General features: G+C 50.6%; 3 protein-coding genes and 1 pseudogene across 5 annotated transcripts in view; all 4 read right to left on the minus strand.

The window, feature by feature from the left end:
- The window catches only part of LOC127693937 (tryptase-like), a 158,217-nt gene that overhangs the window by 70,563 nt on the left and 72,658 nt on the right, over positions 1-14,996 (minus strand). Inside the window, exon 6 of one of the 2 annotated variants that reach the window (XM_052195241.1) lies at positions 9,862-9,924. The exons of the other annotated variant lie outside the window; for it this stretch is intronic. The gene's annotated coding sequence lies outside the window, so the exon portion shown is untranslated. Of the gene's footprint in view, positions 1-9,861; positions 9,925-14,996 lie in introns of those variants that run through there. 2 annotated transcript variants of the gene reach the window in all.
- LOC127693942 (tryptase-like) overlaps positions 1-14,996 on the minus strand; it is a 176,114-nt pseudogene that overhangs the window by 54,403 nt on the left and 106,715 nt on the right.
- LOC127693941 (tryptase-like) overlaps positions 1-14,996 on the minus strand; it is a 141,957-nt gene that overhangs the window by 54,253 nt on the left and 72,708 nt on the right. Inside the window, exon 2 of the mRNA XM_052195254.1 lies at positions 12,178-12,236. Within this exon, the coding sequence (XP_052051214.1) occupies positions 12,178-12,222 (45 nt within the window). The 5' untranslated portion in view covers positions 12,223-12,236. The remainder of the gene's footprint in view (positions 1-12,177; positions 12,237-14,996) is intronic.
- The window catches only part of LOC127693943 (tryptase-like), a 212,457-nt gene continuing 207,322 nt past the window's right edge, over positions 9,862-14,996 (minus strand). For both annotated transcript variants that reach the window (XR_007979769.1, XR_007979768.1), the window contains exon 7: positions 9,862-9,924. The gene's annotated coding sequence lies outside the window, so the exon portion shown is untranslated. The remainder of the gene's footprint in view (positions 9,925-14,996) is intronic.

Consider the following 14,996-nt stretch of genomic DNA (forward strand, 5'->3'; position numbering starts at 1 on the left):
GAACTAGGGTTTGACAAAGTTGTGGGTCACTTTGTCCAGCTTACCATATAAACTTTTCCTTCTGCTCAGGGGTGTGGGAACTGTCTGTCTTGCTTCTACCTGGGACACACTTCTGAGAATGAGTCCCCAAGACTGTGTCCTGCAAATTCTGGGCACACCTACATCTTACCAACTGATCCATCTCACCCGCCCCTGTGAGCACATAGGAACCATCTTTAGCCTCCTAAGTGTCACAGTTGGGCGTGGATCTTGCAGATGTGTGTCTCCTACACACACTGTTCCAGGGATGGAGGTGAGCAGGGATGGAAGTGTCTCAGCCCCAGGGTGAGTTGGTAGGGAGTAGACAGTTAGGATCTGTGCAGCACCAACCCCACTTCCTTTCTCCCCTGTGTCGTTGTCCCCTCCCTACCACCTGCAGCAGGTTCAGGGAGAGTGGATGATGTCATCTGTGAGTGGTCATACCACAGTGCCACCAGTCACAACTCCCAGGGCCATAAATCCATCCTAGATGACGTGTGTGCTGTCAGTGAGGACCGTGGGGCCTGCAATGTCAATATTGTTGACTTCCTTTTCCTGTTCTTAATCCCACTTCAGGGCCCATCTCCAGGATGTCCTTCTAGGCTGACTCAAGTGGCCCCCTGCTCTGCAGTGCAGCAGGCTCATGGAACTGTGTAAGAGTGTTGAGCTGGGGCTATGGTTGTGCCCTGAATGACATCCCCAGAGTCTTCGCAGGAGTGGCACACTGTGCTTGGGATGAGTGACTCAGACAAAGTCCCAACTTTATCCTCACGTTGTTCTGTTCTGGGACTTCTGTAGACTCAGACCATACAGATAAGGTTACCTATAGAACATGGGGCTAGAAAAGAAGACCCTGCAGCAGTACCACCTGCCAGAGCCCCGCCCAGCAAGCATGTCCTACTGGCCTGCTGCTCCATCCACAGGCGAGGATGAAGCTGGCAGCAACTGGTCTCACCTAGGGCAGATTCTGAGTTTCCCAAGGAGGATGCCCACAGGCCTGGAAGGGTGATCTGGGCTTCAGCCCAATGGCGCATAGGGCACAGGAGAGACAGGATTGTAGCCTTGTTTGGAACTAAACTCAGAACAGGATAGATTTACCCAAGCTGCAGGGATGTGAGAAGAGTTCTAGTCAGGGTTCACCTGAGGATGAGACGGAAAAAGGATTGCAGGGGTGGTCCCACCCACACCACATACACACACAGGGCTATGGCCGGTATCTTACTGAGCAGGACTTTGGGGGTAGACTATATTCAAAAAAGACTAGGAATCAGCCAGTTCTGTGGCCAGCTGCAGGTCCCTGATATCAGCAAGCAGTCACCTTCCCACGTCCTCCCGTGCATCAGCTCCTGGTTCTCTAGCAGAAATCCACCCCAGGATCACAGGACCTTCTCTGTCCTGCACTTTGAGACTTCCATGGCTGGGACTGAGGCAGGCCAATGCTAAACCCTGCCACTGCTGCCCATCTGTCTCTTGCCTTGTGTGGCCTGGAGATGGCTTTAACAAGAAGAACAGCAAAAGGAAGGTTGTCAGGCAATTGTGGAAACAGAGGGCTGGACCAGCTTCCAGTGTGCTACTAAGAGTAAATCTTTGGAAAATGCTTTTTGCTGTTCATCCACACCACCTCCAGGTGGCGCTGCAGGACAGGAAGAGGGAACTGAGGTTCAGGTGTGCAGATAGGTAGGGGTTCCTTCCTAAGTTCAGGGACTGCCATTTTGTGTTCAGCAGGCAGAAAGCATCCCTTCCCACTCTTCAGTGTCCTTTTTAATTTTATTTCTTTTGCAGGAGAGAGATCTATGTGGCTCAGACTGGCCTCACAATTCCATGCCAAGCTCTTTCAGAGAGTGTTCACTCTTTTCATAGGCTTTTAGTTGCTATTTTCTGGGCTGCTGGCTGACGAAGGTGGACAGCCCAGCTTGTGTTCGACTGTGGAGTCTGGGATTAGATGCGGTGGGAAGCAGGATTTGGGGACCTGGTACCTTCTACAGGAAAATGGGTGGTGACAGGTTATATGCATGGCCAGGCTCCCAGCATCCCTCCCAGCTCCCAGAGTCCCATCGGACCACACAGCTGAGGAGTTTTGTAATGATGGTGGCTTGTTGTGCAAGTATTTGATGCTCTGACTATTCAGAGTTTTGCATGTTTAGGGGAAAAGCTATACCATTAGGCTAGGCTCCCAGTCCTTTTTGGCATTTTTGAGGCAGTATTGTTAATTTGACAGGCTGCCTTGGACTCACAGACAATCCTTCTGCCTTAGCCTCTTCCATAACTGAGAAGGCAGGTCTATGTCTCCAGATTCGGGTCTCCTCTGCCCTCTTTCTGAGCACACATGGAGTTTCACATGGTGTCCTGGCTCTTCCCTTGTGGCTAATACTCTCTGTTGAAGGAATCCACAGGATTCGCTCCTCCTGGTACAAGTTAATGGACATTTGGGCTGTTTCTAATTGGGGCTCTTGGAAATAGCATTGCTTTTAACAGTTTGTATTTTGTGTGAAAACATGTTTCCTCTTGGAGGAGTACAACTGTGATTGTGGACTCACACGGAATGTTTGAAGGAGAGAAGGCTTTGAGATTTGTGGCTGTGATTGCATCCTGTTGTCTGTGAATAGGACTGGGCTTCTAATCAGGTCTTGGTATCTACCAACCCCTGCTAAGTTCAGAAATTCTAGGCAGAGCTGGGTTGGGGGGCAGAGCTTCTTCCTGGGTTTTATATGTAATAGTTCCCCCACACTCTCTTTAGATCAGGATGGCTTCAAATTTGCAGTGATCCTCCTGCTTCAGCCTCCAGAATGTTAGGCTTAGAAATGTCACCTTGGCTAGTTCTGTGTTCTTCCTTCCTCCCTCCCTACTCTTTCTTTCTTTCTTTCTTTCTTTCTTTCTTTCTTTCTTTCTTTCTTTCTTCCTTCCTTCCTTCCTTCCTTCCTTCCTTCCTTCCTTCTTTCCTTCATTTCTTTCTGTCTGCTTTTCTTTCTAAGTTCTATTTTTCTGTCTTTATAACTTCCTTCCTTCCTTCCTTCCTTCCTTCCTTCCTTCCTTCCTTCCTTCCTTCCTTCCTTCCTTCCTTCCTTCCTTCCTTCCTTCCTTCCTTCCTTTCTTTCTTTCTTTCTTTCTTTCTTTCTTTCTTTCTTTCTTTCTTTCTTTCTTTCTTTCTTTCTCCCTCCCTCCCTCCCATCCCCTTTCTTTCCTTTCAGATAGGGCCTCCTGTAGCCCAGGTTAGCCTTGAACTCCTGAACACTTTCATCTTCTAAGTGCTATCGTTGCAGATGTGCATTACCGTGCCAGGTCTCTTAGTTTTATTTTTACTGTTCCTTTGATAAAACATCTTAATAAAATAATAAACTTAAGGCTGAAATGTTTATTCTGGATCCCAGTTCAAGGTACACTCCTCACTGTGGGGAAGGTGTGGAGGCAGGGGCATGAGGCGAGTAGTCATATAATGGACACAGTCTTTGAACATAGTGCCATGTATGAAAGCATCTCAGCTCTGTCTTCATTCACAGCATCTAGGAGCCCACCAGGGAATGGTGCCTGGACAGTAGATGCTCCATCCCACCTAAATGGATGTAACAAAAGAATTCAGGTGATTCTGTCAGGAAGGAAATCAACACTGCCACCTTCAGCTTATTCTGGGCATGGAACCCAATGCAGTGCCTCCTGAAAGTTAGACAAGCACTCTGCCAACCTTGCCACACTCTGTGTCTGTTCTCCCTGTCTCTAATTAGCATTTTGTCAGGCCTAATGGTATACATTTTGCTACATATCTGTATTGTCTATTTGCATATCGTTTTCGGTGAGTGTGCAAATGTTTTTTACATTTTTTTTTTAAAATTGCTTCCTGAGTTCTATATAATAATTCAATCCAGGTATTCTAAATATTTAGATGTTCTCTGGAGGACTGATCTTGGTGCACAGCAGGGAGGGTAGACATGAACAGAATGCATGACAGGAGCGGAGGGGAGCTGAGAGGTCTGAGGGATTTGACCATTTCTAGGTCAGGGTCAGAAGGTCGTGGAGTCTGTCTATCATGGTGACAAGACCAGGCAGGGCCTCATTTTTGCTGTAAATAGGGAAGAACAAGGAGGGATGAGGGAGGAGAAAGGAGGGAGGAGGGAGGAAGGAGGAAGGATGAGCCAGTAGGGAGGAGTGAGGAGTGAGGAGTGAGAATGGATGAGGGAGGAGAGAGGAGGGAGGAGGGAGGAGGTAAGGTCTGCGGACAGCGTCTCCATCCTGCTGCATTTGTCAGGGAAGAGCTGTTACCTCCACCTGTCTTCACATGAACTCTGAAGCCCAGAATGCAGAGACCAGCTCAGAGGCAGAATTCAGCAGAGATAGGATGCTGTCCTCACTGAAACCTGAGTTTATTTTCCCAGTGTGGGAAGGCCACAGGGTCCCCTCCAGGCAGCCCTCCTGGTTCCTGCAGGATACACTCTCTCACATCTGGGAGTCCAGCCTCTGGGGCTCCTCAGAAAGCCTGTGTGAGCTTAGGCCTCTGTGACAACACACCTTCCTCAGTGTCCCTGTTCCCACATCCAGCCCTGGGTCTTCTGACTCCACCTCCGGTCAGAGCGGCCAAGTCTCTGTCTCCCTAGCAGGGTTTCCTGTCATGGCTGGGGCCTCGTGGCCAGAGTGCAGAGTGCAGGACCTTTCTCAGTTCCAAATCTCAGGGCAGGGTGGGAGAGCTCCATTGACACCCTCCAGATCAGGTGTTGGGGAACCGAGGCTGGGGAGACTTGTTCAGTCCTCCTCCAGTACGTGACATCATGTGCCATGACGTGGCTATTTCAGGCCTTCCTGTCCCACAGCTGAAGCTCAAGACTGCACAGTAGGCACAGGAGGGACGACCGGACAGTTAAGTCAAGAACTGCCTTTATAGACAACCCAGGTATGGATGGTTTTGGACCAGCTGTAACTTCAGCTCCAGGGCGTCTATCGCCCTCCTGTGGCCACCATGAGTACCTGCACTCATGTGTGTATATGGCTCTCCCACATTATTAAAAATAAAATACATCTTTAAACAAAGAATGGACACTAAACGTTTGACCTAGTGAGGCACGAGTAACGACATGAGGTGAGTCTGGGCCTGCCTCCCTCAGGTGCCAGTCTGTGAAGGGACTGTTTGGGGGGGCTGTCAGCTCATCCCAGCTTAGAGAGACCAGGGTGAGGGAGTCATGTGTCCCCACAGGCCATCCCATCTGGTCCCAGACTGTCCCGACCCGCAGGACAGTCAACAGGGTTCCTTAGGCCAACTAGAAGAAAGGCAATGGGGTGACAATAGAGAGGCCGGGCAGCCTATCTAGTTCCGATCAAGCTGTCAAACTTTAATTTTCACACAAGTCAATATAAAGGGAAGCATACAAGGTTTGGGAGGGGTAAAGAGGGAACAATCTCAGGGGGTTGGCATCATTTCTAAGAAACAGTTTCTCATACTTTCTGGTAAAGCTAGTTATTGCTGTTGGAATTCTGGCATGATAAAAGGGGGGGGGTCATGAGGCGGTGAAAGGGAAAGGGTAACGACATGAGGTGAGTCTGTGCCTGCCTCCCTCAGGTGCCAGTCTATGAAGGGACTGTTTGGGGGGTAGGATCTGCCAGCTCATCCCAGCTTAGAGAGACCAGGGTGAGGGAGTCATGTGTCCCCACAGGCCATCCCATCTGGTCCCAGACTATAGTAATCTATCTACAGATGAACTTCAAAAGGAGGGGCTTTTGAGATTTATGTAATATAGTTCCTGGCATGGAGATCTATGTGAGAATGACTCCTGGTATCGAGGTCTCCTGGCATTGAGAGCCAGGTGGGGATGGCTCCTGGTATGGAGAGTTCTTGGCATTGAGTTCTAAGAGAGGATGGCTCCTGGCACCAGACCCTCATGCCACCTAGCTTGAGGGGTGTCCTTCATGGACAGATCCTCTGAGTCCCAAATATTGGAGCCACCACAGGTTCCTGTAGGAGACCTGTTGCCTCTGGTCTGAGGGACCTGGTGTCCTATTCCCTTTGTCACCTAGTTCCCTGCATAGCTCTGGACACCCTGGATCCTAGGTCTGCTGGTCAGGAAGAAATTCCACCTGTGCATCCCAGTGTCCTCCCATCGACCAATGACATGTGTGGCCTTTGTCCAGATAGACGGGCAGAGGGAGGTCACGGTCTGGTATTGGTGACCCTTTCCCCAACTTCTCGGGTCTCCTGTTTTCCCGGGTCATTGCTGTGGACCACAGTGGCAATTCCCTCTAAGGGCCTGGTCTTCCTGTCTCTGGGGTTCTGTCCAAGAGTGGGGCTGGGACTGGCCCCTCCTCTGGGCTGCTGACTTCCCTCAGGCTGCCCTTTGACCCCTAACAGCAGGATTGAGCTGAGTGTATCTGTGAACCATCACTGGACTGAGACACACACTGAGAGGGAAGCCCGGTGTGGTCCCTGCTCTGTGCCCCTATCCCAGCCAGGCTGTGGACCTCAAAGTTAGAGCTTCAGGTTTTTAGGTTCTGACTTTCATTCTCTGAGCCTGTTACATAAACTGTATGGCTGAATTCTCAGAAAATGGTCTTAAAAGGAAACCACATCTCAGGCATCAGTGAGGCCTCGTCCCAGGATTCACTGGGAGCCTGCTAGCAGAAAACAGATCCCTAGGATGTTAAAACAATCCTGGCATAATGGAGGAGGATGCACAGATGTCTGATAAGGGTGCTGGACGAGGTGGACCCTGCCAGCCAGCACTCCGGACGCTGAGGCAGGAAGGTCATGAATTGGTTGTCAGCTTGGGCGCCATAGTGAGACTAGATTAACAATACAAAACCTAATAAGGAACCACTGGGGACAGGGGACAGCTGGGACATGTGTCACCTCAGACGAGACAAGCATGTGTCTTTGGGTATCAAGTTCAGATAGCAGCATGGCAGTGTGCCAGGCCAGGGTGGATGCTTTCTATGTGACACTTACTCGATGTCCTTAACAATCTCCACAGGACCACAGCCAGGGCTGCACGGATGGCTCAGTCAGCAAAGCTGTGTCTTGTAATTATGAGGACTTGAATTTGGGTCCTAAGAACCCATGGGAATGAATGTGGGGATCTCTCTGGGAGGGGCTGGAAACCTATTGCAATGGATACTCCCAGGAATCTGTGGGGTGACCTCAGCTGAGACTTCTAGCGATGTGGGATATGAAGGCTAACCCGGCCATCTCCTCTGTCCTGTGGAGGGATCAGGACACAATCTCAGCCACAAAACCCTTAACTTACAATTTGTCTGCCTGCAAGATGTTTTGGGGTAAATGTGGTGCAAAATTGTGGAAGTGGCCAACCATGGCTGATCCAGCCTGAGAGGGAACCACTCCTGACATGGCCTGGAGGGCCAGGAACCAGAGGCTGGAGAGCACAGAGACCTGGGAGAGAACCAAAGACGACTGGAAAAACATTTAAAAGTCAATGAAATGATTCCCAGTGATACTCTTCTGTCCTCAGAGAGTCTTGCCTAGCCCAGCAGTCATCAGAGAGGCTTCCCCCAGGAGCTGACAGAAACAGATGCAGAGACCCACAGCCAAACCTCAGATGGAGCCTGAGGAATGCTGGGAAGAGGGGAGGAAGGATTGAAGAAGGGGTCAAGGACACCACACGAAAGCCAGAGAATCAACTCACCTGGGCTCACAGAGACTGAAGTGCCCACCAGGGAGCCTGCATGGGCCTGACCTAGGCCCTCTGCACATGTGTGACAGCTGTGTAGTTTGGTCTTTTTGTGGGACTCCCACAGTGGGAGGGAGCAGGAGCCATCTCTGACTCTGCCCTACCTTTGGGACCCTTTTCCTCATAGTGGGTTGTCCTGTTTATCCTGAAAAGGGGAGGAGGTGCCCAGTCTGCAACTGGATATGCATGGCTGACTGATATCCAAGGGAGGCCTGCTCTTTTCTGAAAGGAAATGGAGGAAGAGTGGAGGCAGGAGGGGGAGGGGAGGACAAGGGGAGGTACAGGGAGGATTAAATGTGGTCAGGATGTAAAACAAAACAAAAGCAAAGGAACAAGAAAAACCCTGGGCATGGTGACACCTTAGTGATCCTGTGGCTGTGCAGGTGGAGACAGAGGACTTCAGGCCTCCTGATGAGCCAGCCCAGGCTAATTGAGCAAGCCCCTGGCAAGTGAGAGACCTTGTTTTATTTATTGATTTTTTTTAAGACATCTGTTTTCCACAAATGTGCACACACACACACACACACACACACAGACAAACACACACACACACACACACACACACACACACACACACACACACACACACACACACAACTGCAGTGAGAAAGGACAGGCAGCATCAGCAACAGTGCAGTATTTCTGATTTTTTTGACTACTCAAGGGAGGTGAAGATACTCTTCCCCAAGGGAGCAGTTTTCTATTGTTTAGACAAATGGAGATCTGTTACCCCAAGATCTCAGCCACGCCTTTAACAGCAGGTTCCAGTCACAGGACACCTACATGCACAGGAACAGTAATGGCCTGAGAAGCCTGAATGGGGACAGGCTCAGGTCCCAGGCTGCAGCTGACTGCAACCCTCACAAGGCATTTCAAACAGCAGGAATGGAGCTGACCTGACTGTGGCAGTGTCTGTGGGAAGGTGAGCCTCCAGGACAGTCCCCACTGGGCACAGTCATGGGAACTAACTGTTAATCTGACAAGAAAGGATGTCTCCTGTCACCAGCAGGTAGTATGGAGGAGTGTGCCTGGCTGAGGGGAAGGGTGCAGGCTGTGCTACATTTCTTGGTTTGTTTGTAGGAAGCCTTGCAGTCCTCAGTCCTCTTCCCCCTTTTCTCTGTATGTATGCACATGTCTGTGTGTCCATGTGAAGGTCAGAGGTCAACCCTAGATGTCATTCCTCACAGCACTATCTTTCTTTTTTTTTTTTTTCCGTTTTGTTCTGGTTTTCCCAGCTCTGTGCTTGTGATTCACACTTTGAATCCCAGCACTTGGGAGGCAGGGGCAGAAGGATCTCTATAAGTTTGAGGCCAGCCTGGTCTACAGAGCAAGGACAATCAAGGACAACCAGGACAACCAAGACTACACGGAGAAACTCTAACTTGAAAAACCAAAAATATAAACAAACACCCAAAATGGCACACCCTGCCAAAAGAAACCAACCCAACAACAAATCGGGGTTTGTTAGGAGCTCACTCATGTCTCTAGGTGCGTGTTTCCAACTCCCTGGTGCTAGGGCTATGGTCATGTTTTATTACTCCTTGTTTTTGCAAATCAGTTCTGGGACCTAACTCCCATCTTCCTGTTTTACTGACTGTGTCATCTGCTGAGTCCCAGGTTTATCTTTTGGGTTTTTTTTTTTTTTCTAAGGCAGGATTTCTCCATGTAGTTCTGGCTATCCTGGAACTCTCTCTATAGACCAGGCTGGCCTGGAACTCATAGAGATCGTCTGCCTCCTGAGTGCTGGGATTAAAGGCATGTTACCCTTCCCCCCATCATCTTTAGATTTTAAGATTATATTTATTTGTTTATTTGCTTATTTTTACTGTAATCATGGTATGTATGTGTATGTGTGTGTGTGTATGTGTGTGTGTGTGTGTGTGTGTAGGTGTAAATGACAAAGACCTTTACCTGGTGAACCAACCCTTTCACCTCCTATATTTATCTCTTAAGGTTTTCCTGCTATTTCCTGGATCCCAAGGGTGTGGTGTGGTTGCTCCTTACCCAGAAGGAAGGAACATGTGTAGAGAGAAGTTAAGATGACAGACAGGGTGGTGAAGAGGATCCACCTCACTGTAGCAGTCAAGGCCCACGGCTGTCACCCCAAGCTCACGCAACATCACCCCGACTCTCCCAGGCACTTCATTTACTCCTTTTGATGCCAGATACACAACAGAACTCATGGCAGCTTTAATGCATTTTATTGAGCCACAGCAGAGAGTGGCCGCCTGCACAGTGTAGCTACCTGAGTGGGAGGAACACGGGTGGTCAGGGGCTTAGGTAGAGCAGAGTTGGGGCTCAGGATGGGGAGCAGGAGAGGAAGTCAGGGATGCCACCCGGGCAGGAAGCAGCATGTTGGGAGCAACAGAGGTCACCCTGAATGCAACTCAGAAGTCCCTGGGGACATAGCGGCGGATCCAGTCCAAGTAATAGGTGACCCGGGTGTAGACGCCAGGCCAGTTGCGCAGTGCGCAGCCCTTTGTCCAGCTCACCACACCTGCCTGCAGCCAGGTGTTTTTTCCCTTGCAGACCAGAGGTCCTCCGGAGTCGCCCTAGAGAGGACACAGGTCAGTACTCTTGTAAAGGCTGGGTGGGGGTGGCAGGGTGAGGGGACAGGAGCTCACCTTACAGAAGCCACGTCCTTCTTTCCCAGCACACAGCATGTCGTCACGGACAATGCGGACATGGTCAACTGTGCTGAGACCTTTGTGATACATCCTGTCACAGAGGCGGTTTTCTACAATGGGAACTTCCACCTCCATCAAAGGAAATGGTGGCGGCAGTTTTACTGTGGGTGAAAGAAAGACCATCCTGTGACAGGGTCCCAGGTGCCAGGCTGGGACGGGCTCAGCTAACCCTGTCCTCTGAGGGTAGTTCTGCTCACAAGTCCCTCTGTGAGTCAGGTTCACTTCATTCAGCTCTGCCAACCTGGCTTCTTCCTCCAGGCTGGACCTGGATTTCTGACCTTATTCAGAGAAGGAGGACAGTCCTGAGGGTCTTTAGCGCCCTGTCTGGTCAGTGGAAGGCAGGTCAGCATGGCTGGCTCTGGCCTAGGCTGGGTAGAGGATCCCAGTGGAGCCCTGGTCTCAGACACTATTCTCATGCACTACATCTGTAAATGAGGAAATTTTATTCACCCTGTGCTCCACAGCCAGGGCCTGTCTGTTCGTGGCCCTGTCCCCAAAGCTCTGCTCTGAGTTGTCAAAAGAAATGAAGCAAGACTCTTAGGGAGAAGAGAAATTGGCACTGAAGGTTCCCCGTCCAGCCACCCACAATACCTCAGGCCTGGGCCACAGCCCTTGAAATGTGGGTCACTGACATGGCCTGTGAAATGCCAATTGTAACCAGCTTCTCTCTCTCTCTCTCTCTCTCTCTCTCTCTCTCTCTCTCTCTCTCTCTCTCTCTGTGTGTGTGTGTGTGTGTGTGTGTAACATTGTTGGTAAGTGTGGTCTTGCTCTCCATCAAATCCCTGAAATACAAGCAGACTGTGGCCCCTTCAGACATAAAGCGTCTGAGATTCGAGGGACCGAATGACTTATCCTAGCTATGCTGGGGTCTCCTGGCTTATGGGACCTGAGAGCCCTGTTGTTCTGATGCCTTCCCACTTCCTAGGTCTTCAGATTTCTGTCCTACAATTTGGAGGGAAGCCCTGTGCTGGGGATGTGGTGTGGCCACCCCTCTCTTGTCTCACCTTAGTTGTCTCTACCACATACCTTTTTTTCCAATTCTGCCCCAGCCTGTCACCCAGCACAATGTTCCTGAGGGGAAGGTCATGGATGCGGGAGGCAGGGAGATAGGGCGGGCCTTGCTGGAAATGTTCACAGGGTTTGTGAGTTTCAGCAGGGCAATGTCTGCCCCATTCTGGAAGATGTAGAAGTCAGGGTGTGGGATAATTTTGCTCACAGTCAGCAGGTTGTCATGGTCATAGAGGTACTTCTTTTGGAGTGTTACTCTGACCGTGTTGGGGCCAATGATATCCCTAAAGAGAAGAGACATTCGTTTAGTATGTCCTTGTTATTCCAGAAACCCAGAGATGGTGTGTGATGATCCCATCCTACCCCACTCTCCTCCCCATTCCTTGTCCCACCCTGCCAGGCCCAGAGAGACTCACGGTCCCACACAGTGTGCCGCCGTGAGCACCCACTGTGGGTGGATGAGGGAGCCGCCACAGGTATGGTTCCAGTTGGTGCCTTTTTTACGCAGGCTCACCTGCCAGGGCCACCTGTTCTCAGGTGCCTCCTGTCCCCCCACAATGCCCTCTCGTGGCTGAGCTGGACCTGGGGACAGGACAGGGCCAATCTTAATACCCTGTCCTATGAGCCATGAGGGTCAGTGAGAGGGACAGGGAGGGCCCAGGGTAGAACTCACCAGGGGCTGCATGCACCAGACTGCATAGGAGGGGCAGTGTCAGCAGCAGCAGCTTCAGCATTTGGACACAGTGAGGAGCAGTGCAGGCCCAGTTGGAGGTGAGGGCTGGGCTAGGCCTATAGGGTTGCAGGGTGCAGAACAAGCCAGGAACCTGGGAGCAGGAAGGTAGGCCCATTCCAGGAGCTTGAGGTCTCTAGTGGCTTGGCCACTCTGCTTCAGGGCCTGGGAGAGATCACTGTAGCTGTCTTTGATCTTGTCTACCCAGCCTCAGGTTCCCTCTCCATTTATCCTTCTAGATCAGGGCGGGGTGGGAGGAAGGACATGCCAATCCAAACCTGGAGGAAATGTGTGACTCACACTCAAGGCAAAGAATCTGGGCCATGAATGGGCGCTGTCAACCCTCTGCTACATTAGACCCAGATCTGTGATAAACCCTGTCCTGTGGCCTCGGGGCCCTGTTTGCTGGTCAGGACCTTCTGCTTATTTTATCATGTGTGCTCCAGAGCAGAGGCAACACAGGGAAAGGGGGATGGCAGAGAGGCCACCAGCCTTCCCTCAGGCAATTGCCACCCTGCACCTCTTCCTGGCTGACCACTCTCTTGTTCATCTACACTACTCTGAATCTCCTTGACCTACTGATCATTAGCACCTCTGCCCTCAGATATCCTGGCTGCAGACACCCGTGTGTGGGAACAGAAATCTCTGTGATGTGTGAATTTTGTTCCTTGCTCTCCCCTGTCTGGGGAGCCCAATGCCTTGTCTCCTGGTGAGTTCTCTCCAGGATCCCTTATGTTTCAGATACCGTGGGGTTATGTCAGACTATCGATTTTCCAGAAATGTCCCTGTTGCCCGGTGACTGATAACCCTACTTGCTTCCACAGACCTTGGCTCAGGACAGGCATTGGTAGGCATCATTGGGGGCTGCCCTGTCTCAGTCTGCTGGTTCCCATCCAAGGTCAGCCTGTGGTTCTACAATCTGAAGCACAGCATATGGGAACACATCTGTGGGGTTCCCTCATCCACTCTCAGTGGGTGCTAACTGCTGCTCACTGAGTACAGCCTTGAGTGGGGTCACCAGTTCTCTTGCTTGAGAGCAGATGGGTGTCAGGAAATGGGTGGTACTTGGTGAGGTACTTGCCTTCCTGCGGGAGGCAGGATTTCTGACACCCTCCTGATCCCCACGTCTGTTCTGACTGATCCTTATGTGTCTGCTGGTAATGATTTTTGCTATTCCTCAGGCCCTCTGAGGGGTTCATTGTCCTGTCTCCCAGGACAAATATAGAGGGAGGGCTTTGACTTTAGAGTCCAAGTTGGACAGCTGAGGCTCTATGAAGATGATCAGCTGGTGAAGGTGGCCAAGATCATCTGCCACCCCATGTTTAGTGACAAGCTGTCTGCAGCAGGGGAGGCAGACATTAGTCTGCTGAAACTATACACCCCAGTTGTGCTGTCTGAGCATGTCCACCATGTTTTCCTCCCTGCTGCCTCCCAGAGGATCTCCTCAAAGAAGACCTGCTGGGTGGCTGGCTGGGGTGTCATCGAGAACCACAGTGGGTACTGGGAAGACTCTGTGTCCTTTGCCAGAACTGGCGGGAAGAGGCAGAAGCCTCCAGCTTTCGTCCTCACTGGCTTTTCCCCACAGGGCCACTGCCTCCGCCCTACCACCTGAAGGAAGTGGAGGTCCCCATTGTGCACACTCATGACTGTGAGCAGAAGTACATGACCAATTCTTCCTCAGACAACACTACCAGGATGATCAAAGGTGACATGCTTTGTGCAGGGATGGAGGGCTGTGACTCCTGTCAGGTAACAGCCTGACCTGTCCTCTCTCCTCTCTGCTTTGTTTTTGAGACAGGGTCTCACACCATCGTCCAGGCTAGCCTTGAACTCTAAGCAATCCTCAGGCCTTAGCCTCCCAAGTGTAAGTGTTAGGATTACAGGCATGCACTGTCATGATCAGCCGGACTATACTCTTTAAGTGGGTGAATTGTATGGCATGGAAATCACATTTCAGCAAAGCTGTCAGAAATAATAAACTGAAAACAATTATTATTTTTTGAGACAGAATCTAGCTATGTAGCTCTGGCTGGCCTGGAACTCACTATGTAGACCAGGCAGGTCTCAGACTCACAGAGATCTGCATGAGTGCTCGGATTAAAGGAGTCCACCACCACTCCTGACCATCAGCACTTTTTTATTTTAGATGTGCAAGTGTGTGTGTGTTTGTATGTGTGTGAGTGTGTGTTTGTGTGTGTCTGTGTGAGTGTGTGTGTGTATAGATGTGTGTGTCTGTGTGAGTGTGTGTGTGTATAGATGTGTGTGTCTGTGTGAGTGTGTGTGTTTGTGTGTGTCTGTGTGCGTGTGTGTGTTTGTGTGTGTCTGAGTGTGCACCAGAATATGGAGGTCATAGGACAAACACAGCTGTTGTTCCTTAGGTGCTGTCCACCTTATGTTCTGAGATAGGGTTTTTCCCTGGCCTGGAATTCACTGATTATGTTAGCCTGGCTGTCCAGCAGGCCTTAGGGATCTTTCTGTCTCCATCTTCAACCAGGAAAACAAACATCAGACTTGGTTCCTCATGCTTTCAAGGCAGACACTTTGTCAACTGAGCTATCACCCCAAGCCAAGCCCACCATTCTTCTGGTAGATAAATTCTACCGCCAATTGTGATGAAACTCTTGGTAAATTTGTGGGATCTCACCAAATCTACAGCAAATGTGCTGTCTGAGTGTGGACCATCAAAACCTGGAAGGTGAAGGTCAGATGAGAGCAGCTGCCTCCCTGCATCCACCAGCATGAGTATCTGGACGGCAGGCTAACTGGGAAATAAACAGAAGGTATAAAGAGTCCAAGGAGGAGATGGATTCACCCTCCAAATTGGCAGACACAGGCGGCCGTCCACACAACTTGCCTCCGAGTGACTATGGCCACTGTTTGAGACCCAGGGCT

Source organism: Apodemus sylvaticus, chromosome 10, assembly GCF_947179515.1.
Source record: "Apodemus sylvaticus chromosome 10, mApoSyl1.1, whole genome shotgun sequence".
Taxonomy (NCBI): Eukaryota; Metazoa; Chordata; class Mammalia; order Rodentia; family Muridae; genus Apodemus; species Apodemus sylvaticus.